Source organism: Microcebus murinus, chromosome 16 (assembly GCF_040939455.1).
Source record: "Microcebus murinus isolate Inina chromosome 16, M.murinus_Inina_mat1.0, whole genome shotgun sequence".
NCBI lineage: Eukaryota > Metazoa > Chordata > Mammalia > Primates > Cheirogaleidae > Microcebus > Microcebus murinus.
This window is the reverse complement of record NC_134119.1, coordinates 67119046-67144573: the sequence shown is the minus strand read 5'-3', so window position 1 is coordinate 67144573 and position 25528 is coordinate 67119046. Positions and strand designations below refer to the sequence as shown.

Here is a 25528-nt window from a genome sequence, read left to right as displayed (position 1 = left end):
CAGCCCTGCTCCACCCGCAGTAGGGTGAGGAATCGTCCCACTGGAAAGGCCCACAGAGAGATTCAAGTTCCAGTGCCCCATTTTTAAAGATGGGGAAAGTGAAGTAAAGAGAGGACAGCGATTGCCCCAAAGTCACACAGTAACTTGGGGCAAAGTTAGGATTTAGAGCAAAGCTTCCTTGATCCTTCAAAAGGATGCCATTCCAATCAGCTGGAGCTCCATTTCTAACCCTGCTGTAGAAACCAGAGGAAAAAATAGATAGATATCTGTATTTATATTATATATATAATACACATTTGTATAATATAACATCTTCAGGAAATAGACACACATCACTAGGTGCAGGATTCCAGAACACTCTAGACTCACCAGCCTTGGGCCTCCCCTTTCCATTACCCACTAATTAATTAGCCCTGTGACCCACAGGGTCTCACCTGAACCCTCACCTTCTAGGTCAGCCCAGAAATGCTGCTCATCAAGTCCGGAGTTCACCTCCCAGAACTGCTGAGCAGCCCACCGGGAGGTAACTAGAATGTCCAGGCTTTGGTAATGGAAAACTCTGGATCCCTGGAGCCTTAATTCCTTTTGGCATTACAGAAGCACAAGAAGTCATCTAGAATCATCATGATTCTCACTCCCATTGGGCAAACTGGAACCAGCAAATCTCAGACATCTAGAATCGCTACTCCTTCCTTGACTTTTTGATTAAGCTAGAGCCACAGAATCCTGATTCCTTATGGACATTCTAGAATGGCACTTAAAAGAAAACCACCACCCTGTGGATCATTCAGAAGCACTGCTCATTCTCTTCAGCCGGATGCTCTATAACCAGAAGTTGGAGTTATCTAATATAAAGAACTCCTGGTCTGCCACTTTAGCCGTTTTAACCCACAAACTCACCATTGTTTTATGCATTCTAGAAACATAACTCTAGTTTCTGGAGTAATTCAACTCTCTAGACAAAACCTGTTCTAGAATCACCAGTGCTTGTCTCTGTGGTCAACCTAGACTCACAGAATCTCAATTGTTGGGCTTTCTGGAACCACAGGTCTTTTCTTGACTTGCAGTCACCATTCCTTGTCTTTGGTCAATCAAGACAGTCTTGAATACTTGGGGGCATTCCACAACCTTTCCTCTTTAGGTGGTCTAGAACAAATGATTTGCTATTTGGTTGACTGAATCGAGAAGCAATAGCCCTTGAATCTTAGGTGAATTCAGACCTACAAACTCTTGATCTCTGATACTGTTAAAGAACTGCTGACTTCCTCCCCCGGAGGTGGTCTATACCATTGATTTCTGATCCTTCTCAACAACACAGGCCCAACTGTGTAGAAGAATCTCGAACCACCAGTCTTTACCTCTTGGGTGGTCCAGAATTCTGGATCCCTCAGCTCTGGTGAGACTCAGGAATTGGGCTCATAAGGGGGTCTCAGGAAGAAGCACAGAAGCAGAGGAATTAAGGTCCAGTCTGTCCATGGTGAGTCCACCAGGCATGGCAGAACCTCACCAGCTGAATATTTACCCAGCAGGCTTGTCGGTCTCGGGAAACACCCGCCCCCGTCCCAGGAGAGGGCTCCGGCTCTCCATCTTGCTACCTCTGGGAGGGAGCACAAACAGGGAAGGGGACATCAGCTTGCATCATGGGGGCAGGGTCAGCGCCAGGGTTGGTGTGAGAACTCGGGGGCTGCCAGCCCCATCATCTGTCTCCATCCCATTCCCCTCCTTGGCCTCCTCTTCCTCATCTTCCTCCTGGCAGCAGCTCAGTGCAAGTTCATTCTCATAACAAAATGCAGCCAGAGAGCCAGGGAAGCTAGACTTGGGGCTTTGGGAAGCCCGCTCTGCCCGTTCGTCCAGCTCCTTGGCGCTGCAGACAGGTGTCCCTGGGACCTCGTAAGTGCGATGGAAGTGGCGGTAGTCGACCTCATACTGGGAGCCACGCTGGAAGAGGACTGGCTCAAAACGGTGGCCCCAGAGCAGCTCACCAGGGAGGTACGACGAGCGACACTGTGTGGTCATGGCGGTGGCTTCGACCATTCCCTCGAGAATGACCACCAGCTCGAAGTCTGCTCGGGCCAGCTCAGCACGTCCTAGCTCATACAGAGGACTGGAAGAGTCGATCTCATGCACGATGGTGATGGGAGACACGAGGAAGATGCGATCGGTACCTCCATCAAAGCCCACGTCCACATCCTGGTGGTCCAGCGGGATGTACTCACCCTCTGGGGTCACTCGGGGCTGCAGCAAAAGGCAAGGAGCCGAAGACAGAGAGCAGGGAGGACAGAGATGAGCAGACAGAGAGTGAGAGAAAGGAATAGACATGCAGAGAATGAAGAGAGCAAAGACCGGCAGTGGAGAGGGGCAGGGTGAGAACAGGGATCCAGGGAGACAGAGACACAGGGAGGGCACAGAGACCCAGAGGGAGAGGGGCCAGAGATCCAGGGAGGGGAGGATGGAGGTCCAGAGAAAGGGAGGGACAGAGTCCCAGAGAGGTTTTGGGGATAGAAACCCAGAAGGGAGAGGGAGAGAGATGGACAGACAGACAGACAGAAATTGGCAGAGAGCCACAGAAATCAGCAAGACAGAGAGATAACAGAAGGAATTGAAGAAAGAAGAGAGGGATAGAAAAATGGCTTTCAATATATGGCCAGAGAAAGACAAACCAAGATGACAATAAGGAGGAAAAAGGACAATGTAGGTCCAACACCCTGTACTCCATCATAGCCTCAGGCTGGCCCTTGAGCTATCCCCACAGCAAATACGAACCGCTCTATCCCACTGTGTGTGTGCGTGTGTGTGTGTGTGTGTGTGTGTGTGTGTGTGTGTTGAGGGGGTGGCATTGGTTTTGCCCCACCTACCCACTGGCTCCATACCCACCTCCCAGCCCAAGTCACTGCCCCACAGACTTCTGCAAGAAGCAGTGTCCCTCCTGGTCATCACTCCCAGTGTCTCAGCCAGGTGGGAGACAGAGGTGGAAGGTGGGCACCTATTCTCTTGCAACTGTCTCTGGGAGCCCCATGTAGAGGAAGCCCAGAGGCTGCTGGAAGTTGTAGTTCTCACCATCCCCCATCCTCCCTCTCCCCGAAGTCCAACCTCAGCCCAGAGTTCTTAAATATCTCTACTTGGGCAAGGGCAGCTGCCGCTCTAGAGTTTGGTGAGAACAGAGATGTTTGAGCAGTTTGATGACAATACTAGGAACACTAAGGGGAGCTGCTTCCCCAGGGACTGATGGGATGTGTAGTTTGTTTTGTTGCTGAGAAGCTACCGTGTTTCCCCGAAAATAAGACAGGGTCTTATATTTATTTTTCCTCAAGAAGACCCCCTAGGGCTTATTTTCAGGGGATGTGTTATTTTTCCCCTCAAAACCTCAGCTTGCAGCATGCACAGGATGGCCGGGATCCGACAGGGGGAGCCGACCTTGTTGGTGGGGCTGCCCGCACCTTTCCAGTCACCTTGGGGGTAGTAGCTATCATGATGGGGCAGATGAGAAGGGCTGCTCGTCTTCTTTACGGCTCTGTGATGAAATGCATGGGCTGTGCAGATGCGCTGCGGAGCCACGCCCATCACTAGGTCTTATTTTCGGGGTAGGGCTTATATTGGGCAAATGCTTAGAAATCCTGCGAGGGCTTATTTTAGGGGTAGGTCTTATTTTCGGGGAAACACGGTACAATTCAAGACTCTTTCCCAACCCCCACCCAGTTCCCAGATGAAAGGAGGCTGGTGGGACAGACTGGCCACTGGGGTGGGGAATGGAAGTCTCCCACAGATGCGGCAGGACCCGGTGCCTAGAGCCCTGGAGGATTGTGTCCCTTTCACAGCTCTGCAGGTGTGAGCCGCACCCCATGGTCGGGACTACATCTCCCACAATCCCACAGGGGCCTGGCCTCAAGTCCTAGGCCACCGTCTGTGCCACAGTGTCTGCTGAGAATTGCAAACCTGAGCCATGGAAGGTTCGCACAGGCCCCACCACCTGCAAAACTACGTCTCCTCCGACCACCCCGTTTTGGGTACTGCTCATGACCCAAAGGCCCCTGGGGATTGTAGTCCAGGGCGTGTTCAGGCCAGGCGTGGCCCTCTCAGGTCTAGATTCCCCACAATCCCACAGGGGGCCCATCAAGTCCCAGGAAGCTGGCTACGTGTCAAGTCCAGACCCTTTTCTTGGGCTCACATCCCCTGCCCGTGCTCAGGCCGCACCCGCAGGCCGCAGCTCCGCCCACCCGGGCCCGCACCTGCCGCGTGCCCCGGGGCCCTGCAGCCTCCCCACCGCACCTGCAGCAGCTGGGCCCGCACGTGGGCCTCGACCAGGTGGCTGCGGCGGAGGTTGCCCACGCGCCACATGAGGCAGAGGCGGTGGTCGCGCAGCGCCACGACGGCGTTCTCGCTGAAGACGAGAGTCTCGTTGCGCTTCTTGGGCTTGGCCATCTTGGCCATGACGGCGCCCACCACGAAGGCGTCGAGCACGCAGCCGGCGATGCACTGCAGCACCACGGCGGCCACGGCGGCCGGGCACTCCTCGGTGACGCTGCGCACGCCGTAGCCGATGGACGTCTGCGTCTCCAGCGCGAAGAGGAAGGCGGCCAGGAAGCTGGCCACCTGGGAGAAGCAGGGCGCGGGCGGCGGCGGGGCGGCCAGGTCGCCGTGCAGCGAGGCGATGAGCCAGAAGGCCAGGCCGAAGAGCAGCCAGGAGGCGAGGAAGGAGCAGGAGAAGAGCAGGCACATCCAGCGCCAGCGCACGTCCACGCACGTGGTGAACAGGTCGCTCAGGTAGCGCGCGCCCTGGCCGCCCAGGTTCACGAAGCGCACGTTGCAGTGCCCGTCCTTCTTGACGAAGCGTCCGCGGCGCCGGCCCACGGGCGTCAACGCCGGCGCCCACCCGTTGCGGCAGAGCCCCGGCCCGGCCTCCTCCTCATCGCCGGCCCGGCTGTCCCCCGACTCCAGGACGCCGCTCAGGCGGCGTAGGGCCCTGGCCAGGCCCATTGGGCGGAGGGACCCCCTCCACTTGGCCTAGTAGGGGGCAGGCGCCCCCAACCTGCTGGGACAAGAAACCGGCATGAACGTCAGAGATGCCATGAATGGGGGGGCTCGTGGGCTAGGCATGCTCTCTGAGGACCTTAGTGGCCTCATCTGTCAACTATAGTCACCTTCCAAGTTGGAAGAGTACGCTATCAACGTCAATAATGCTATAGGAGATAGTTGTATTGCAACGACAAAAACAACACTAAATTGTATTAAATGAATAATTTGTTACTTAAATTATAGTGTTTATACAGTTTAGACACTGTTGTAAGCACTGTGCACGAATTTACATATTTGAGCCTCAGAGCAAGCCTATGAGGTAAGATGTCACCTAAGATCACAGCTAAGTAAACTGGGATTGGCAGGCCAGCTCCAGAGCCCATGCTCGGAACAGGGAAAGTGTAACTGCTTCTCAGCATGGAGTCAGCGTGGAGAGATGAGCCCCAGCTCTGAGATCAGCTACAGTTGGAAAACAGGCTCAGAAAGCAACAAAGGAAAAAAGGATAGATAAATTGAATTTCATCGAAATTGAAAAACTGGTGTGCTTCAAAGGACACTATCAAGAAAGCAAAAAGACAACGGCCAGTGGGAGAAAATACTTTAGTTGCAAACCACATATCTGGGCCGGGTGCAAGGGCTCACACCTGTAATCCTAGCACTCTGGGAGGCAGAGGTGGGAGGATCGCTCAAGGTCAGGAGTTCGAAACCAGCCTGAGCAAGAGTGAGACCCCATCTCTACTAAAAATAGAAAGAAATTAATTGGCCTACTAAAAATATATAGAAAAAATTAGCTGGGCATGGTCTGATTAAGAACTTGCATCTACAATAAATAAGGAGGCCCTCCAACTCAGTAATAAAAAGATAAATGACCCACTTTATAAGTGGGCAAAGGACCTGTATAGACATTTCTCCAAAGAAGGTATACAAATGGCTAAAAAGCACATGAAAAGATAGTTTAACATCATTAGTCATCGGAAATGCAAATCAAAACCACAATGAAGGCTGGGCATGGTGTCTCATGCCTGTAATCCTAGCACTCTGGGAGGCTGAGGTGGGCAGATTGCTTCAGGTCAGGAGTTTGAGACCAGCCTGAGCAAGAGTGAGACGCTGTCTTTACTAAAAATAGAAAGAAATTAATTGGCCAACTAAAAATATATAGAAAAAATTAGCCGGGCATGGTGGCACATGCCTGAAGTCCCAGCTACTCAGGAGGCTGAGGCAGGAGGATCGCTTGAGCCCAGGAGTTTGAGGTTGCTGTGAGCTAGGCTGATGCAACAGCACTCTAGCCTGGGTAACAAGAGTGAGACTCTGTCTCAAACAAAACGAAACAAAACAACCCCCCCAAAACCACAATGAGATACTACTTTACACCTACTTAGGATGATGATAATAAAAAAAACAGTGACAAGCCTTGGTGAAAATGTGGAGAAACTGCTACCCAGCACTGCTGGTGGGAATGTAGAATTGCAGCTGCCGTGGAGACCGGACTGGCAGTTACTGGAATGATTAGACATAGAGTTACCGCGTCACCCAGCAATTCCACTCCTACATATGAACCCAAGAGAAATGAAAACAAATGTCCTCATAAAAAGCTGTATGCACCCGCCTGTCACGCGGGAGAAAAAAAAAAAAAAAAAAAGCTGTATGCAGCCAGGCACGGTGGCTCTTGCCTGTAATCCTAGCACTCTGGGAGGTTGAGGTGGGTGGATTGCTCGAAGTCAGGAGTTCGAAACCAGCCTCAGAGTGAGACCCCGTCTCTACTATAAATAGAAAGAAATTAATTGGCCAACTAATATATATAGAAAAAATTAGCCAGGCATGGTGGCAGATGCCTGTAGTCCCAGCTACTCGGGAGGCTGAGGCAGGAGGATTGCTTGAGCCCAGGAGTCTGAGGTTGCTGTGAGCTAGGCTGATGCCATGGCACTCACTCTAGCCTGGGCAACAAAAGGAGACTCTGTCTCAAGAAAAAAAAAAAAAAAAAAGCTGTATGCAGATGTTCATAGCAACATTACTTAACAATAGCCAAAGGGTGGAAACCCAAATATCCATCAACTGGTGAATGGATAAATAAAATGTGGTATATTCAGCCAATGCATACTATTTGACAATAAAGAGAAATGAAGTATCTATCAATAAATGTAGCAACATGGATAAACCCTGAAAACATGATGCTGAGTGAAAGATGCCAGTCATAGAAGAGCACCTGTTGTATACTCCACTTACATGCAACGTGCAGAACAGGCAAATCTATAAATTGAGAAAGTAGACTAGCGGTTGTCTAAGGCTGGGGTAATGGGGTGATTGGGAAGGGATAGCCATGACATGGGGTTTCTTTTTGGGGTAATGACAATGTTCTAAAAATAATTGTGATGGTTGTGCAACTGTGAACATACTAAACACCGCTGAATTGGACACTTTAACGAGTGAATTGTGCGCTATGCAAATTATATTTCAGTGAATTGATTATAAAATAAATAAATATGTAAAACAGGCCCTCTGACCTTGGGCAACTCTTTCCAAGCCTTAGTTTTCTCAGCTGTAAAATGGGGAGATTGGGACTTCATCAAGGTCAGGGAGGGCTGCCTTATCATGCTGACCCAGGGCCCGGGTCGCACCCTTTCCTGAGCCTCAGTTGTCTCATCTGTGAAATGGAGGGGAGCCCAGCAGCCTGGCAGGGTGGAGGAAAGGAGGGAAGGGGCTGGGCACAGACCCGCAGACCTCACCACCCTCCCGCAACTGCAAGTTTAACACTTGGCCCTGTGGTGGGACTTCCAGGACCTGGCGGGGCTAGGACGAGCAGTAGCAGGGGTGAAGTAATTTGCATACCGATTCCACATGTATTTAAAGCACCCAGGGACTAGGTGCCCACTCTACCAGGTCCTGGGGATCCCCATGGGCTTCTTGGGAGGGCCTGGGACACTCCATCCACGAGAGGACTATTAGTCAATGTCAAGTTTAGCACCCACCTGCTGCCCATGGCCGCCCTCACAGCCCCGCCATGTGGGGGTTTATAGGACCGCTGGACAGGGGCAAAGCTGAGGCTCAGGTCAGAGTGGCCCAGCCTGGCTGTGTCCAGCACCCACAATGGATCCCAACCTTGACTCTTTCCTCACCCTCAACAACCCTGGGTTTTCGAGGTTGTTCTCCCAAAAAGGGGGCAGGTTTGAGGTCAGAATCCAGGTACAGCCTCTGTACCTGCAGACCCTCTCCAGCCCGGAAACCCCACTCCGCACCGGCCCCACCTCTCGGGACCACCCTAGATTGGGTGAGGGGGAGGTCAGCGGGACTCAACCGCCCACCTCCCCCTCAACCCTGACTGCAACCCTCTGACGTGGGGACTTCACTTTGCACAGAAAAGCCAACTGAGATGAGTCCCTTGCGTCAGGCCCCTCAGCCGGGAGGGGAGTAGCAAAACCTGGACTCCCAGCCTGGCCTCTCAGGTGCCTAAGGCCGAGGCCTGCACCAGCCTTATCTCCTCTTTCCTGAGCACCTACTATGTGCCAGGCCTCGTGATGGGCTCCTGGAACACTCACAGACCCCACCGGACTCCACCAGACCCCGCTGCTCACCTTGACCGCTCAGGACGCAGTGAGGTCAAGATCATCACCCCTTCCACACTCGGGAAACAGGCTCAGAGAGAGCCGTGACCTGTCCAGCCCCGCACAGTGCCAGGGTGGGAAGCTGGCTTGGGTCCCGAGCCTGCCCTTCCCAGGACTGTCTCCTAAACCCTCCGGCCCCGCCCCAGCCCTGAGAGGCAGACCTGACTGCGTCCGTTTCACAGAGCCGACGGGGACCTTCACCTCCCGGGGGCCATCCGCACCCCACATGGCCCAGCTCCCGGGCTGGCGAATGCCACTCGGGCTCAGGCCACCCCCCCTTCCCTGGCAAAGGCAGGATGGGAGGGAGAAGAATCCCGAGCCTGAAGTCCTCCCCCCCATCCTCCGCCTGACCTGCGAGAGCAGCTTAATGTTTCCATATAAAGGAGACATGGGGCTTAAGGTGCATCAACTTTGTGTCAAAGTCACTGTCTAATCTGAGGCCAGGAAGCCCCGCCCCCAGGCCCCAACCTCCTCCCCACCAAATTCATGCACATTCTCATACTCTTTCCCTGAAACCAGGATGTTCTCCTACTCCCCACATAGCAGTGTGGTCTAGACAGCAGGCTGCAGAGCAGGCAGTGACAGGAGGGGGCTGTGGGGGAAAGGCTGTAGAAAGACAGGGGGACTCGGAGACAGGCGGGAGGAGAGAGGGAGCCCCAAGAAAGAGAAGTACCAAGACCCTCAAGGGGAATGGGAACCTAGAGGTGGGAACACAGACTGAGGTGAGGACACAGACCCAGGGAGAGAGACACAGACCCAGAGAAAGGTGGACACAGACCCAGAGAGAGGGGGGAAGAGACCTAGAGAGAGGGGAACAGAGACCCAAAGGGGAGGGGGGAAAGAGACCCAGAGAGAGGGGACACAGACCCAAAGGGGGGGAAGAGACCCAGAGAGAGGGGACAGAGACCCAGAGAGAGGGGAACAGAGACCCAAAGGGGGGGGGGAAGAGACCTAGAGAGAGGGGACAGAGACCCAGAGAGAGGGGAACAGAGATGGGGGGGAGACCAGAGACCCAGAGGGGACAGGGGACAGAGAAGAGACAGGCAGACTAAAGAGCAATTGGGGAAAAGAGAATTGGAGATCGCATCTTGAGAAATGAGACGGGAAGATGGGATTGAGAAGACAGAGCGAGATGGAAGACAGAGATGAGAAAGAGGCTCTTTGAAAGGAAGAGTTGGGGGGGGGATTCTTCTGGGACTGGAGTCTGTCACTGGGGGCCTCCCTGAGGGGGCGACATTGAGGACACAGGGATGTGGGAGCAGAGGTGGCACGGCTAGTCTTATGCAGGGAGGATGGGGCGGCAGGAGGGAGGCGGTAGGTGGCTCAGGCCCGGACCTTGCTGGAGACACGTACCTGGCGGGGCGGCCCACCCCCATGCCCTCCGCTGGGGGCTCCTCTGCCTGGGCTGAGGGGAGCCTCTGTGGGTGCCGAGAGGGGCTGTGGTCCGTCTTTGGCCCCAGGGGCCCAGAGCGGGTGCCGACCTCTGAGTGCACAGGACCTCTGAGCCCACAGGCGGATCAGAGGCCGGCGGAGGGGGCGGGGGCGGGGCCGGCTCAGCCGCAGAGGGGGAGCCAGGGAGGACGGCCAGGCCGGGCTGGGCCGCAGCCCAGGCAGGCTGGATGAGACAGTGGCGGAGGAGAGAGACAGAGACGGGGGCAGGGACACAGACAACGGGGCACAGGAGCCAGCGGAAGATGGGGAAACAGAAAGAGAGCCGTGAGACAGACTAGGGAACAAAGAAACAGACATGAGATAATGGCAAAGGGGAAAGAAATGGAGGGAAAGAGAAATGGGGGCTCCCTGGTTCCCCTGGAGATGAAGCCTTAATAAGTCGGGGGCACAGGAGGAGGCAGCCTTTCACTGAGCCAGAGCGAGTTCCAGCGGGAATGAAATTTAGAGAAGGGAGAACAGAGGCACCCAGTGGGTTGAGGCTTGGGCTGCGCAGTGGCCTCTCCCAGCCTAGTGGCCTAGGGACAGCTGGGTGCTGGATTCTTGCCTCAGCCCCCGGTTCCCCACAGGGATGCGGCCGAAGGACCAGAGTCTCACAGGTGCTTCCAGCCTCATTCCGGTCTTTTATTGCCCCTCAGGAGCCCCGCCGGAGTCCCCGGGGGAGGGGCCGGGCCCACACAGTCCCCACTGGGAAATGCCAGCCAAAGCCAGCAGGCACGAAGACAAGGGGCGGAACCACATCATGTCTGAGGAAGCCACTCCTCAAATGTGATCCAGCCACTGCCAAGCCCTGGGGATCCCGAATCTGAAACTGGGTCCTGGAGCAGGTGGCCAAAGGGTCAAGCCAGGTGTCACAGTGGACAAAACTCCACCTACACACAGGCCACCCGTATCCTCTGTCGGGGGCTGTGCCGAGTCTCCGAGTGGCAGTGGGTTCACAGAGCTGCGGTCAAACGAGTCCTTTGGCAAGCAGGGTCACTGGACCAAAGCCGGTGCTTTTAGAGAACAGTCCATGGAACAGTATCTGTCACGGCAGACGACGGTCCACACCACGCCCTTCTTTTTGGGCGGGGCACTCAACAGACCTGAACGAACCCCTTCCAGGGACACCGACTTCAACCTCAGTCCCCAAGCGGAAGGTGGGAGCGGAGCCAGAGCGCGGGCCTCTCAGACGCTGATGGTGCGGAAGACGGTGAAGCCCGACAGCGCCGTGCTGACCAGGAGCCCGGGGCACTGCGGGTGCCAGTGCAGCTCCTTCAGGTCCGTCTCGCCCTGGTGCACGAACAGCAGCTGCTGGGGGAGGTCGGCCAGCCCGGGCTCGGCCTCCACGTCGCCGGCCTCGGGGTCCCGCTCCACTGCCAGGTCCCACTGCGTGATCTGGTTGTCTGCACCTGAGGCTGCGAAGACCCCGCTGTCCTGGGGGTGCCACTCGACCGAGGTCACAGGGGCCACGTGCTGCTTGAAGGTAGCCACAGGAGAGCCAGACTACGGGGGAAGGATGGGCGCGAGGGGCTCTGAACACCTCAGCCTGATCCCTGGGGGACCCGGGCAGAGCCCCCCAGCCCTCTCCAGCCTCAGGGTTCAACCAGGGCTCCACCCCTTAAGCCCCCACAAGCCGAGCCCATGAAAGGCAAAGTCCAGCTGTAATACAGCGTACTGCCTCAGGGGCTGCTGGGAATTGTGGTTTCGCCTGCAAAGACGCCCCTTCAGCTCAGGTCATAAAATCCCCACCCCTGCTCTACCCTGGGCGGTTCTCAGTTTCCTCTCCTATAAAAGGAAGGGGTGGCTCTCTAACAGTTCTCCCAGCAGATTCTACAAAGGCCTCAAAGGGAATCAAAGCACGACTCCCAGAAGCTCCAGAGGCAGGCAAGCCAAAGAACCACAGAGAACGACAGCACTTTTACTGAAGCAAAGGCTCCGCTGGGGACCAAGGTCTCTCTGATCGGGAGGAGCGGCTCCAAAGTGCCAATGTCAATCAGCTGAGCCCGTGACCTGCTGGGCCAGGGGGCTGGAATCCATCTCTGGAACCTTCCCCAGGGCTGATTCTATAGAACCAATTATGCTGGAGGAGGGAATAAAAGGTCACATCCTGGCGCCCCAGGAAGCCATATGAAGTTACAGCTTTGTCCAGAGCAATACTAGAGGCTGCAATTTCTCCTCTCGGCTCGGCTCTACAAGGTCAACTCTCGGCTCGGCTGTTATGTCACATCTGCTCCTGTCCTTTCTGCACCTGCACCTCAATCCTCTCCTGCAATGAGTGAGCTGGGCTCGATTCTCAGCTGATTCTGTAAGTCCACTAATGAGACAAACTACAGCTCCCTGAAGCCCCTAGTGCAGCGGCTGCACAGATGGAGTTGTAGTCTCCGCTGCCCCCCAGCGCCTTCCTTCTCTTGTCATCTATTCACCTGGTGGAGTGGATGACCTCATCTCTACCACAAAGAGGCTGGACTCCAGTTCTAAGGGCTCTTCCCAGCTCTGGTTGTATAAAACCATTTAAGGAAGGAAAAAAATCTAAAAATCCCAGTGGCTGCTGGGATCAGTAGCTTCTCTAGCCCCCGAGCATCCAGGTGGGACAATACCTTGAACTGCCGAAGGTCCCAGACCTTAAGGGCCCCGTCATCCCCGCCGCTGAGCAGGAAGGGCTCCCGGCGGCTCCAGCTGATGACGTTGACATCTCCATCATGGGCGGTGGCCGTGGTGAGCATACAGGCCTTGCTGGGGGCTGCTCGGATGTCCCAGATGCGAATGGAGGCGTCCGCTGAGCAGGAGGCGAACACCTGGGCAAGGTGGAGTCTGAGTAACCCAGAGGTACCTCCCATCCCAGGGTGAAGACCTAGACCTAGTTGGGGGACTGCCCTCTCTTTCAGTGTCTCCCTTTGCCAGGACTTGGCCTGAGAACTGAATCTCTAACAGGCCCCAGCACCCTCTTCCCTCAGACCCAGGATTCTAGGTCCCTAGCCCATCACCCATCAGACCTAGGCGTCTGGGCCCCCAGCCCTCCCTCACTGTGTCCTCAGTCGGTGACCACTGCAGGTCCTCCACGGAGCTCATATGGCCCACAAATGGCCGCTGGTCCACGTGCCAGGAGCCACCGTCTGTAGGTGTCCAGAGATGGATGTTCTTTTGACAGTCACCAGTGAGCAGGCGACCTGGGAAAAGCAGTCAGGAGACAATTTGTCCTACCTGGCCACAGCTCACTCTCCTCTCTGCAGCCTAAGCAGCCACCCTTGCTGCACCCCGTTACTTCCCGCCTCCCACGACAACGTGCACGCCCCAGAGACTCACCAGGCACACGAGAGGACCAGTCAAGGGCGAAGCCCTCGCCCATGTGGCCAGCGAAGGAGAAGATGGGCTTCACTCGAGCCTGCTCGTCCCGGAGGAAGGTTGCCAGGGCCTGGGGGTCATCTACCACCTGTAGGAGCCGCCGCAGTGCAAACACCTCCACCTGGCCCTTCTCTGACCATATTGCAGCCACCGGCTCCTCGCCCAGCCATGACACCTGCAGGGGAAGAGGCAAGGATGTGTGAAGTGTGGGGATAGGAGGCTCAGGGTGGTGACCAAAAGCTTCCTCCATCCCTGAAAACAAGATCTCTCTGCCTCTGTACGTTTGCTCACTAGGAGATCTTGTCCAGCCTCAAGGTGTCCAGTATGCCCTAGCCTTGACCTTCCTCATGAACTCCAGACTCTTACTGCACTGACCATTCAAACATAAGCAGCTCTTTTCTTTTTCTTTGAGACAGTCTCACTTCTGTTGCCCGAGCTAGAGTGCCACAGCGTCAGCTTAGCTCACAGCAACCTCAAACCCTGGTGTTCAAGCAATCCTCCTGCCTCAGCCTCCCAAGTAGCTGGGACTACAGGCATGCACCACCATGCCCGGCTAATTTTTTCTATATATTTTTAGTTGGCCAATTAATTTCTTTCTAGTTTTAGTAGAGACGGGGTCTCACTCTTGCTCAGGCTGGTCTCGAACTCCTGACCTTGAGCGATCCCCCACCTCTGCCTCCCACAGTGCTAGGATTACAGGCATGAGCCACCGCACCCGGCCATAAGTAGCTCTTTTATTATTATTATTATTTTTTATTTTTTTAAGAGACCTAAGCATCTTCAGAAAGGACATAAACAGCTCTTAATTGCCACCTACAACTCCTCTCCATATTCCTTACCTCAGACCCCAAACTATAGTTCATTCCTGTCTTATCTCTTCTTCCTCATGCCAAAGACTTACGCCAGCTACACTAAAAACACACACTTCCACCCCCTTCTCTTTACCTCTATTGCTGCCACTCAAGCTAATACTAATATCACCCTTCCCCTGAATTGCAGTAACAGCCTCCTAATAGGGCTCTATCTTTCTGCCCTCGTCTCCCCAAAACTGATTCTCAATATGGCAGCTATAGGGATCCCTTTAAAACAAAAGCCAGACCCTGTCTTCTTTCCTCTGCTCTAAACCCTCTAGTGGCTCCCAATTTCTCCCCAGTAAAAGCCCAAGCCCTAAACAATATGTCTCCTCTGTGCCCACCCTCTAATTCTTTGTCATCTCCTCCCTCTACCCTGTTCACTCTGTTCCAGACACACTGGACTCCCTAGCTTCCCTTGAAACTCCTCAAACATGTCAAGTTCACCCCAGGGCCTTTGAACTTGTGTTTCCTTTGCCTGCAAATTTGTTTCCCACAGGTAGCCTTAGCTCCCTGCCTCACTACCTGTGGGTCTCTGTTCAAACAACATGTTATCATTGAATACTTCCCAAACTGCACTATCTAAAATAGCAACTCTACCCCAGGAACACCATAATCCCCGTATACAGCTTCATTTTACTTTTCCTCCACAACACATAGCACTTTTTGACATACTACTCATTTACTTAGTTTCTTCTTGTTCCCTTCCCCCACTAGCATGTAAGTTCATGGAGCCAGAGACCTTTTTTTGCTTGCTGCTAAGTCCTCTGGACCTAGAATAGCCCTGAAACATGGTAATAATAATTTAATAGAAACACACAGAACAGCTATTAGCCCAGTACCATTCTAAGTGCACTCATACACCATCTCGTTCTATTCACACATCTACCTGGTCAAAAGATACTTTAACTTCAAAGTGAAAAACAAAGAACACTCACAACCCAAAACAGTTCGTACGAAAAGCACAAATCTCATATTACAACCAGGTGCTGTTCTAGATACTATTAAGTTATTTCATTTTATCCTCCTATCAACTCCATCAAGTTTTTTTTTTGGTGTGTGTGACAAGTCTCACTCTGTTGCCCCGGCTAGAATGCTGTGGCCTCAGCCTAGCTCATAGCAACCTTAAACTCCTGGGCTCAAGCAATCCTTCTGCCTCAGCCTCCCAAGTAGCTGGGATTACAGGCATGTGCCACCATGCCCGGCCAATTTTTTCCATATAATTTAGCCAATTAATTTCTTTCTATTTTTAGTAGAGACAGGGTCTCATAAGTTAGCCAATTAATTTCTTTCTATTTTTAGTAGAGACAGGGTCTCACTCTTGCTCAGGCTGGTCTCTAACTCCTGACCTTGAGCGATCTTCCCGCCTCAGCCTCCCAGAGTGCCAGGATTACAGGCGTGAGCCACCACACCCAGCCCCCATCAAATTTTATAACTCTCACTATTTTACCAAAGAGAAGGGTGAAGAATGTAAAAACTACCCGTATAATCTAAAACAGTACCTAACATATAATTATAACTATCATAATAGTTAAAATATATAGGCTGGGGGTGGCTCACATCAGTAATCCTAATACTCTGGGAGGCCAAGGTGGGAGGATCTCTTGAGCTCAGAAGTTGGATACCAACCTGAGCAAGAGCAAGACCCCATCTCTACAAAAAATAGAAAAATTAGCCGGGCATGGTGGGGCATGCCTGTAGTCCCAGCTACTCGGGAGGCTGAGGCAGGAGGATAGTTTGAGCCCAGGAGTTTGAGGATACAGTGAACTATGATGATGGCACTGCACTTTACCTGTGAGACTCTATCTCAAAAGAAAAAAAAAAGATACAACATATAAAACTATGATGTGACAAGTTTTTTTCTAAAAGCTGAAGGGCATGAGAAGGTTCTGGGAGAGACATGGACATAGCAGGTGAGTAAGGTGTGCTCCAGAGAATACAAAGCAGGGACCATATGTACCCGAACTCGGTTGATGCCACCATAGTGGGGCACCATGGCCAGCTCCAGCTGAGGCTTTCGCTCTTCTTCATCCTCTTCATCTTCTTCCTCCTCCTCTTCGTCACTGCCCTCTGAGGGTGGGGGCTTTGTGCCATGCAGATTGTGCATCCGAAGCATCATCAATCTGGGAAAAAGTGTGGGGTGAGAAAAACACTGGAAGCCAGGATCTTCAAGGAGAAGGGAGGCTGGAAATCCAGATTTCTGGGTCTGGGAGAGGCAAAAACTGGAAGCTCTAACTCCTGGGTTCTGAGGAAGGGGCTGAGGTCTCGGGCTCCTCATCCTGGGAAAGCCTCTGGCCTCACTCACCTGTTGCTCTGGGCACTCTCAGCCTGGGTCCCAGCACATAGGTAAAGTGTAAGAGGAAGCTCTGTCCGGTTGTCTCCCAGGTGATCTCGGACTATGTCAAAGCTAAGACAAGGGGCGCCTGGGGTCGGAAGGAGGGGTTTAAGAGTTAGGATGGGACAAGGCGATCTCAACCCTCACCTCAACCCTCAGGGATGAATCGTCTCCAGTGTGACAGCACCTCTCTCAGACCCCAGCCCTCTCTTTCTGAGCGCCTCTATGTTAAAGGCTCAGGATTGCCCCCCTTCAGGACCCAGGAGTCCGAGCCCACAGCCCTACCAGTCTGCGCTCGGTGGTACAGCACATAGGCCTCTTCGTCCATGACCAGCTCCTCCCCTTCGCGCAGCGGCGGTCCTCGACCGGGCAGGTAGACCTGGGCTGAGCCCTTGGGACCTGTGTCACCAGACTCGGCCTCCATGGGTTCCCCGGTTTCACACGTGCGCCGCCGACCCTTGCGCGCCGCCATCTTCTCACCGCTGGCGCAATGTAATAGCGTCACTTCCGGGTTTAGCTTTCCACCTAATAAATTCGTCCCACTGCGCGGTTACCTTGGAAACCTCCTCGGCCCACCAATTAGGGGGGTGGAAGGAGAGGAAAAGAGAACTAAAGTAACGACGTCAGCTGGGTATTGGCCCCTCGAGAGAAGCCTCGAAACTACATGTTCCGCGTGACTTTGAGGCGCTCTTTCTCGTAGTCGTGGCAAGGCCTTCTGGGAGTTGTAGTTCTATAGGAGGTCTGTTTTCCCAGTCAATCAAAGTAGTTCAGAGCCGGAAGACTCCATCTTCCACGTTTGCTTCCCAAAGCTTTCTTCCTCTTAATTAATTAATCATATATGCAAACTTGAGCTCTTACTGGCTAGGAGACTGGGTTTCTGTTCCCCGAGGACCCATAAAGCCGGTTTCTTCTCCTCTCCCTGTTATGATGGCTTTAATTTATTTCAAAATGCTTTAATGTAGAACAGGCTGGATAGTATGTGTAAGTTAGTTGGTTGAATCTACCCTCTAGGGGCAGTCAATTGCCTAACCAGGCGTTCACATTGCAGCTTTGGTCAGCGCCTCTGGAGGCAGCTATTAAAAGTGTTTTGCCTCTCTTTATCGTCCATCAGCACCAGCGGTGTGGCTAATTGGAATAATGAAATGTTAGAAATAGATTCTCATTGGTGAGATTAACAGCATTCTAGATAATGTGGATTGGCTGGGCTATGTGAGACACTCTTCACTTGCATGAGCAGGGTATTAAGAATCTAGACAGCCTTATTGCCTGTAGCCGTAGGAAATGGGACCCTAGATTTTATCCTAAAATCTGTTGTATCTAAGATTGCTCTCACCACTTCCTTGGGGTCTCTGTGTGCCCTGGCCCCTCTCTCGATCTCTCTCTTCTCAGGGTTTCTTCCCACCACCTCTTTCTTCGTCTTTCTCTCCCCATTTCCCTTCAGAGTCTCTCTCTCTAATTCTCCTTCTGTTTCCTCTTACCCTGTGGGATTTTCGTCAGTTTCTGTTTCCTCCAGAGAGGTTGAGGGGGGCTAAGAGACAGACACAGAGCTCAGGCTTGGGCTGAGGAGGCATAAAAACATGGTTTATTCCAAACACTGCAATGTGGAACAGGAGAGTGGGAAGGGAGGTTGGTGGTGAAGTGTGGACTCCCAGCCCCTCCCCTCCACAACCCAGCCCCAGACCCGGCTGGAGATCTGGGAAAAGGAAGCTTTTGAGGGTCTGCTGGGTCATGACTGAAGGGTCACAACAAAGGGTTGGATCTGGAGAGGATGTGGCTGGTGGCACCTGGGGTGGTAAAGAGGTGAGGCAGGGCGGGAAGTTTTGGCTTGAGGAAGATTGGGACCATCGCGGGGCGGGGCTTCCGTTGGGGACCTGTCCTAGGTCAAAGTAGGGAAAAGCGGCTGAGGGTGGAAAAGGAAGAAGAGGTGTCACGGTTTGATGTCAAGGGTCACAGTCTGGTTGGGGGCACAGTTTGGGGTCAGGGGTCACAGTCTGGGGTCGGATGACCATTTTAGGAGTTGGAAGTCACAGTCTGGGGTCAGGGGTTTCTGTGTGGCGGGGCCAAGGTCTGGGCTCACAGTTTGGCGAACGCGTCTCACAGTTTTTTGAGTCCCGATGGATGAAAGGTTAAAAACGGGCTTCCCCGGAGGCGTGGCTGGGGCCGGGGAGCTGCACAGTGATGTGGGGGCCACGGCCCCGGGCGTGGGGTGGGGCGCGGGCGTGGCGTGACCCCCCAACCTCCCGCCCCATCTGGTGACATTAAAAAGCCCTTTTCGGGTTTATAAAAAGGTTCACTGGGCTCTGAGACCCCGGCTCCCTCGCTGTCAGTCTGGGTGAGACTTGGGGGACCAAATCCTTTCCAGCTCGCGGTTCCCCCAAAGCAAGGGGGCAGAGGACGCTGCTCCAGGCGGGGTCCGGCCAGGTCCATTGCTTTCCTTCCCAAACCACACGGGTCCTGTCCCCTCCGCGCGCCCCCTCGGGCCGTGGCCTGCGCTGACCAAGGGGGCGGCGGGGCCCCCGGGGCCGCGTCATACCTCGGACTCGAGGCTGGAGAAGTGTGCCGAGCCCCTGCGGGTGCCCAGGTCCCCGCCCCGGTGTCTCCGGTGGGACGCGGCGGGCAGCGGCGGCCCCCAGTGTGCGGCGTGTGGGCACCTGCGAGCGTGGCGGGAGGGCCCCGTGAGCCTGCGCGACGGCGCGGCGCGGGGACACGAGCTGAGGTCCTCGAGCGAGCGCGAGGTGGGCGCAGGCGGCGGGAGGTCCCAGCCCCCCGCGGCGCGCCGGTGGCGGTGGTGGTGCGGTGCGGCCGCTGGGGGCGCGCGGTGCGAGGCCCGCGGGCGGTGAGGGTGCGGCCGCGGGCACCCGCAGCGGGCCCGGCGTCGAGGCGGGGGCCCAGCCGCCCAGGGCGGGGGCGGCGGCGCCCACCAGCCGCCGTCCAGGCCGTCGTGCGAGCAGCTGAGGTGTCGCGGCGGTGGCAGCAGCTCCAGGCTGGCGCAGTGGCGGCAGTGCCAGGCGGCTGGACCGCTGCGCGGGGGCAGGTAGTCCCAGCTCCCGGCGCGCCAGCCCCCGAGCTTGTCGACCGACCAGTAGCGGCCGGGCGGCGGCCCGAGGCGCTCGGCGTACGGGTAGGGGAAGTCGGCGAACCACCAGGGCTCCAGGCCGCCCAGCGACGCGCCGCCCAGGCTCTCCGAGTCCTCCGAGTCCGACGGCGAAGGCTCGAGGTCGAGGTACGGGCAGGGCGGCGGCGCGGCGCGGCACGGCGGAGGCGCGGCCGGGGTTCCGCCGCCCGCTCCCGCCGCGCCGCCTGCACCGGCGCCGGGCCCCAGCAGGGGCTGGCTCTCGGGGTCCGAGCGCGGCCAGCGCGCGGGCGCCGGCGGGCTCTCGTCCTCGTAGGCCAGGCGGCAGAGGGGCGGCCCGACGGCGGCGGCTGCGGCGGCGGGGGGCGCAGGCGGCGACGGGAAGCCCGGGAAGGCACCGGCTGGGGGCTCGGCCGGCTCTTTGTCGCGCACGATGGCGAAGTAGGAGGGTGGCGGCTTCTGCGGGGGTTGCGCGGCCGGCGGGGACAGCGGGCGCCCGGCCGCGCCCCGGGGCGCTGCGCGTGCCTCGCCCAGACCGAGGCCCAGACCCTGCGGCTCGATGGGGCCGTAGTAGCGGTGGAAGCCGTCGGCCAGGCCCGCGGCCCCCGGCGGCCCTGGGCCCTTGGCCCGGCGCCAGCGGTCCACCGCAGCGCGCTCTCGGGGCACGTAGGGCGCTGGGCCGGGCGCCGGCCGCGCCGCGGGGTACGCGGGGCTGGGCAGAGGCTGCGGCGGCGGCGGGGGCTTGGCTGGCGGCGGGGCGGCCTCGGCGCTGCAGCAGCTGTACATGCCCTGCGGCCCAGGAGACAGGACGAAGTCAGCGCGGGATGCTGGAGACGCCTGCCTTCCCTCCGTTCCTCCCTCCTCTCCTTCCCATCCCACCCTGTACCTCCCCATCCATGCTGCGTCTCCCCGCTTCCTCCCTCTCTCTGCCTGTATCCCCCTGTCTCTGCCAGTCCTCCCTGGTGTCTCCTTCGTCTCTCCCTCATACCCTGGAGAAGGCCAGCAGGAAGTCCATGCGGTGGGAGGGCCCCAGGCAATGCCGCAGGCGCCAGTACACCAGGTGCTCCCAGGCGAAGACCAGCAGGGACAGGCCCATGGCCACCAGGAGCATGTAGAAGACACCTGCCATGTTGTCGATGTCCAGCTTGCTGCTCATCACTTCAATTTTGTCATTGTGGCAGATCCCGGAGAGCCATAGGCGCTCCAGCATCTCGATCTCATCTGGGGGGGCGGGGGATCAGAGGTCACCGGCTGTAAGTACCCTCTGAGGACCCTCCCTTCGGATGTGGGAGACTAGGCCCGCAGCCCCTTACCCCCTCAAACCCTGGTATCCGGGTCTCCATCCCCTTCTCCCCCAGGACCCAGGGGTCTCCCCGCCCCTCTCCCGTGCAGAAACCCCTGCGCACAGCCGCACCGTCCCCCAGGAACTGCAGCAGCGCCAGGTCGATGGGCCGCTTCCAGCGGGAGCCCTTGTGCAGGGCGATGCCATAGCCTGTCGTGGCAAAGACCTTGCCGGAGCCGATGGTGACGAGCTTGCAGCCTTCATCTTTGCGGGCCATGTAGTTGAGCACGGCTGCGTCATAGATGAAGGCATCCAGCTTCCTGGGGGCAGGGGGCATGGAGGGCAGGGTCAGTCCCACCTAGATGCCCTCAGGGCCCAGCCCAGACCCTCCCTCACCCCTAACCGCCCACTGCCCCAAATCCTAATTGGCCTTGAGCTCTTGAGCAAGTCATCGCACCTCTTTGTGCCTCAGTTTCAATGTCTGTAAAATGGGCACAAAGGAAATAACTCCCTTCCAGAGTTGTTGCAAAGGTTAATGTCTGATGCAAGGGAGGTGCTACAGAAACCTTAGCTGTGACCATTAATGAAATAATTACTTGTTTAATCCTCACTGCAGCCCCTCCTAAGGTACCATTTACTCCAGCACTATAAAGAGGAGAATTGAAGCATAGAAGGGAGAATAATAAGAATAATAATACCAATGAGTGATCACTTACATTGTGCCAGGCCCTGTTCCATCTAGTCTAAGAACTCATTTAATCTTCACAATATCCAAATAGAAACTATTATCTCCATTTTTTCAGAGGGGGAAACACAGGCCCACACATATACTGTAACTTGCCTGGGTTCTCCCACTAGGCCGTAATTTTTAAGACTTGGTGCGAAGAGGCGTGGGGAATCGGTTCTCATGGATGGATATGTCGTGGCACATGCTGCCACTCTCCTCCACAACTGCTGCCATTTTACATTTATTTCTGAGATTATTTGATTAATCTCAGCTCTCCCATGAGACTGCAAGCTCCCCAGGGGCCCATCCGGTCTCATGCTATGGCTGGAGCACAGTTCTCGGCACACACAGTGAGGTTTGGTAAATAATTATGGAATCAGTGAGTGAGTGAATAAATGAACCCACACTTAGGGATACTGAGTAACTATGGTATCAGGTAAATGCATATGATCTGACAGGTGATGATGTACAGGTCTATTATACTTAAAAAAAACCCAAACACTAGTCCTAGAATCCTATAGAGTATAACTCTCTCTATATATTTTTAAAAATTTTTTAAATTTTCTTTCTTTTATTTTTCAGAGATGAGGGTCTCATTCTGTCATCCAGGCAGGATGTGATCATAGTTAACTGCAACCTCCAACTCCTGGGCTCAAGCGATCCTCCTGCCTCAGTCTCCTGAGTACAGTCACTACAGTCACTAGCCACCTGGCCTGGCTGTATTTATTTTTTTATGTGACATATGTAGTGGGGTAAAATTTTGGTCATCGTAACTACAGACACCAGATCAGTTCTTAGAGGTACCTGTCTTTCTCTAGTCCAGCATTATTCAAACGAACATGTTGAAATGATGGAATGTTCCATCTTTGCTGTCCAGCATGGCAGCCACCAGCCACATGTGGCTCTTGAGCACTTGAAAAGTGACCAGTGGGCCGGGTGTGGTGGCTCACGCCTATAATCCTAGCACTCTGGGAGGCCAAGGTGGAAGGATCACTCAAGGTCAGAAGTTCGAGACCAGCCTGAGCAAGAGTGAGACCCCATCTCTACTAAAAATAGAAAGAAATTAATTGGCCAACTAAAACTATATAGAAAAAATTAGCCAGGCGTGGTGGCGCATGCCTGTAGTCCCAGCTACTCTAGAGGCTGAGGCAGTAGGATCGCTTGAGCTCAGGAGTTTGAGGTTGCTGTGAGCTAGGCTGAGGCCACGGCACTCTAGCCCGGGCAACAGAGTGAGACTCTGTCTCAAAAAATAAATAAATAAATAAATAAAAGTGACCAGTGTGATAAAGGGCCAGAATTTTAAATTTCATCTAATGTTAATTAATTTAAATCTAAATAGTAATGAACAGTGCAGGTTTGGGGAAGACAAGATAGATAAAGACATATGGCTGGATATTGGGTTGCAGTCGCAGAGAAGGCAGAAAGATCTAGGCAGAGTGTTGAGTTTTAGCCAGTTGATGTAAATCCTTTTGTGTCCCCACATGTTCAGAAAAGCCCTGTCTATACATTCACATGCTCATACCTAAATGCCTTGTGTGTGTGTGGTTGGTTGTATGGAAATTAAAGAAAAGGACTAAATTAGTCCATGTACCCCCAAATCAGGAAACAGACACGGAATGGATTTCCCAAACTGAATGGATCTAGCTGAAGCAAAGACTTGGGGGAGGGGAGAATTAGGAGAAACTTGGGGGAGGGGGAGGGTGTTCACCATCCTACTGGTGAAGAATAAGGTTTGAATTAATTCTGTATAGATCCTAACGGGCAGGGAGATCCCAGCTGATATAAGCAAGAAAAATACCGCAACTGCCTGCGGGCATTTCTGCCTAGTAGGCAAACTGTAATTTTTCTCTGGGTTTCTCTTTGTTTAGGAAAATGCCCTTGGGGGCAAAAGGTGAATTGCTCTCCATGTTTAAGTGGGAAGAATTGGCAATTTCCAGAGTCGGGCTGAAGAGAAGGGATGGAGGGGCTGGGAGCTAGGATAAGATGAAAGAAGGGGTCCTCAGAGGACAGGGGGGAGGGGAAGGAGAGACTCTCAAGGAGCATTTAAGAAAAAGCTAAAAGTCAAGATTTCCAGTGGTAGATGCATTTGAGAGGATCTCAGGAAGAGGAGGAGACCTAACAACATTTACTTTTGTTCATTTGTTCAGCTCTGGTATTTAATGCCTACCTTCCTTACCCCATCCCCTCCCCCTCCTCCCCCAGTGTCCCTAAATTTCTATTAAAACTCAGCCATTTCTTACGTACAGCCTTTGTTTGGGAAAAATTAAAATTCCCTGTGTCTGTCCTTGCTATCCTGTTTGTTCCCACCGCATAGCCAGCGGGATCTTAACATGTGAGTCATCCCCTGTCCCTCCTCGGCTCGTTACCCTCCTCTGGTTCCCCACATCACTCAGAGTGACTTGAGTTACCTCAGAGTTCAAGGCCCTGTGGCATCTGATGTACATACCCTTCCTTACTCCTCTCCTTACCCCTCTGCCCTCATCGCCCAACCCCCCTTCACTCACTCTGCTCCAGTCACACTAGCCTGGGCCATGTATGGGGACACTGCGGCTCACTCCTGCCTCAGGGCCTTTGCACTGTTCGGTCTGCTGGAACATTCTTGTCTCAGCCCCCTCACTTGTTCCCTCACCTCTTTCTTTCTTTCCTTTTTTTTTTTTTTTTTTTGAGGCAGAGTGTGGCTCTGTTGCCCGGGCTAGAGTGCTGTGGCCTCAGCCTAGCTCACAGCAACCTCAAACTCCTGGGCTCAGGCGATCCTCTTGCCTCAGCCTCCCAAGTAGCTGGGACTACAGGCATGCACCACCATTTTTCTATATATTTTTAGTTGGCCAATTATTTGTTTTGATTTTTAGTAGAGACAGGGTCTTGCTCTTGCTCAGGCTGGTTTTGAACTCCTGACCTTGAACGATCCACCCACCTCGGCCTCCCAGAGTGCTAGGATTACAGGCCTGAGCCACTGTGCCCAGCCCCCTTACCTCTTTCAAGTGTTTGCTCAAAAGACACCTTCCTGAGCACCCTATTGAATACTGCAAACTCTTGGGGAGGCCAAAGTGGGAGGATCACTTGAGGCCAGGAGTTGGAGGCCAGCCAGGGCAACACAGTGAGACCTTGTCTCTTCAAAAAAAATAAAAAAGATTAGCCAGGCATGGTGGTGCACACCTGTAGTCCTAGCTACTGGGGAGGCTGAGCTAGGAGGATCATTTGAGCCTGGGAGTTGAAGGTTGCAGTGAGCTATGATCGTGCCATTGCATTCTAGTCTGGGCAACAGAGCGAGAACTTGTTTCCCAAAACATAAAAAAAAAAATTTAAAAATACTGCAACCTGTAGCTCCTTCCCAGGTCTCCCAAATTCATTCACCTTGCCCTATTTTTAACCATATTCCTTATCTCATAGTAACACACCACAAAATGTGCTTATTTACTCAGTTTATTGTTTGTCTTCCTCTGCTGGAATTTAAGTTCCATGAGGGCAGGGACCTTGCCAGTCTGGTTCACCACCGTATCCACATTAAGCACACATTAGGTGCTTAATAAAAAGTGGTTGAATGTATAAATTCAGGCTGATTCAAGGCAGGCATTCTGTGGGCCAGGCACTGGAGGTGAGGTAAGATTTCATTAATACGGAAAAGATGCCAAGAGGTTTTGCTCCATAGAAAAAAACCAAGATGAGAACAGTGTGTGCTTTTAGTTTGGAATGTATAGATGTGTGTGAATGCATTCATGTCTTAATTGATCTGAAAGAACTAAAAAATAATGCTTACTTTAGGGAAAGGGGACTCAGCATTTCCTGTTTTGCTCCTGCGGTATCAGTGAGAAATTGGACCTCTCACGGAATGGGCTCCCAGAAGTGGCTGGGAGGAGAAGCTGAGTTTATTTCCT

The 25528-nt window shown here is 54.1% G+C and overlaps 3 protein-coding genes across 5 annotated transcripts in view; all 3 read right to left on the bottom strand.

Moving 5' to 3' along the window:
• Window positions 1-263: 263 nt before the first annotated feature.
• KCNJ14 (potassium inwardly rectifying channel subfamily J member 14) lies at window positions 264-10099 on the bottom strand. Of its 3 annotated transcripts, none has more exons than XM_075993206.1 (3): window positions 9966-10099; window positions 4267-5029; window positions 264-2235 (listed from the first exon to the last, which is right to left on the bottom strand). In XM_075993206.1, exons 2-3 carry the CDS (start codon window positions 4972-4974, stop codon window positions 1639-1641), a joined length of 1305 nt encoding a protein of 434 aa, XP_075849321.1. In that variant the 5' UTR covers window positions 4975-5029; window positions 9966-10099; the 3' UTR covers window positions 264-1638. The 3 variants fall into 3 exon arrangements, with proteins under 3 accessions (XP_075849321.1, XP_075849320.1, XP_012609825.1); XM_075993205.1 differs by having other exon boundaries at window positions 4267-5026; XM_012754371.2 differs by lacking the exon at window positions 9966-10099 and adding an exon at window positions 8583-8888.
• Window positions 10100-10664: 565 nt separating this feature from the next.
• GRWD1 (glutamate rich WD repeat containing 1) lies at window positions 10665-17220 on the bottom strand. Its single transcript, XM_012754361.2, has 7 exons — window positions 16857-17220; window positions 16542-16659; window positions 16197-16359; window positions 13347-13560; window positions 13068-13210; window positions 12641-12838; window positions 10665-11546 (listed from the first exon to the last, which is right to left on the bottom strand). The coding sequence occupies exons 1-7, from the start codon at window positions 17041-17043 to the stop codon at window positions 11229-11231; spliced, it is 1341 nt and encodes a 446-aa protein (XP_012609815.2). The 5' UTR covers window positions 17044-17220; the 3' UTR covers window positions 10665-11228.
• A 911-nt stretch (window positions 17221-18131) lies between these two features.
• GRIN2D (glutamate ionotropic receptor NMDA type subunit 2D) overlaps window positions 18132-25528 on the bottom strand; it is a 38096-nt gene continuing 30699 nt past the window's right edge. The window contains exons 12-14 of the mRNA XM_075993204.1: window positions 21059-21246; window positions 20633-20865; window positions 18132-20433 (exon numbers count right to left, since the gene is read on the bottom strand). Coding sequence (XP_075849319.1) covers window positions 19099-20433; window positions 20633-20865; window positions 21059-21246 — 1756 coding nt within the window. The 3' untranslated portion in view covers window positions 18132-19098. The remainder of the gene's footprint in view (window positions 20434-20632; window positions 20866-21058; window positions 21247-25528) is intronic.

Coding starts and splice junctions, on each gene's coding strand:
- KCNJ14 (XM_075993206.1), bottom strand. CDS start 4,974: ATGGGCCTGGCCAGGGCCCTACGCCGCCTGAGCGGCGTCCTGGAGTCG. Junction 2,236..4,266: donor TGCGGGCCCAGCTGCTGCAG/GTGCGGTGGGGA, acceptor CTTTTGCTGCAG/CCCCGAGTGACCCCAGAGGG.
- GRWD1 (XM_012754361.2), bottom strand. CDS start 17,043: ATGGCGGCGCGCAAGGGTCGGCGGCGCACGTGTGAAACCGGGGAACCC. Junction 13,211..13,346: donor CTGGTCCTCTCGTGTGCCTG/GTGAGTCTCTGG, acceptor TGCTTTTCCCAG/GTCGCCTGCTCACTGGTGAC. Junction 12,839..13,067: donor GGTCACCGACTGAGGACACA/GTGAGGGAGGGC, acceptor CACCTTGCCCAG/GTGTTCGCCTCCTGCTCAGC.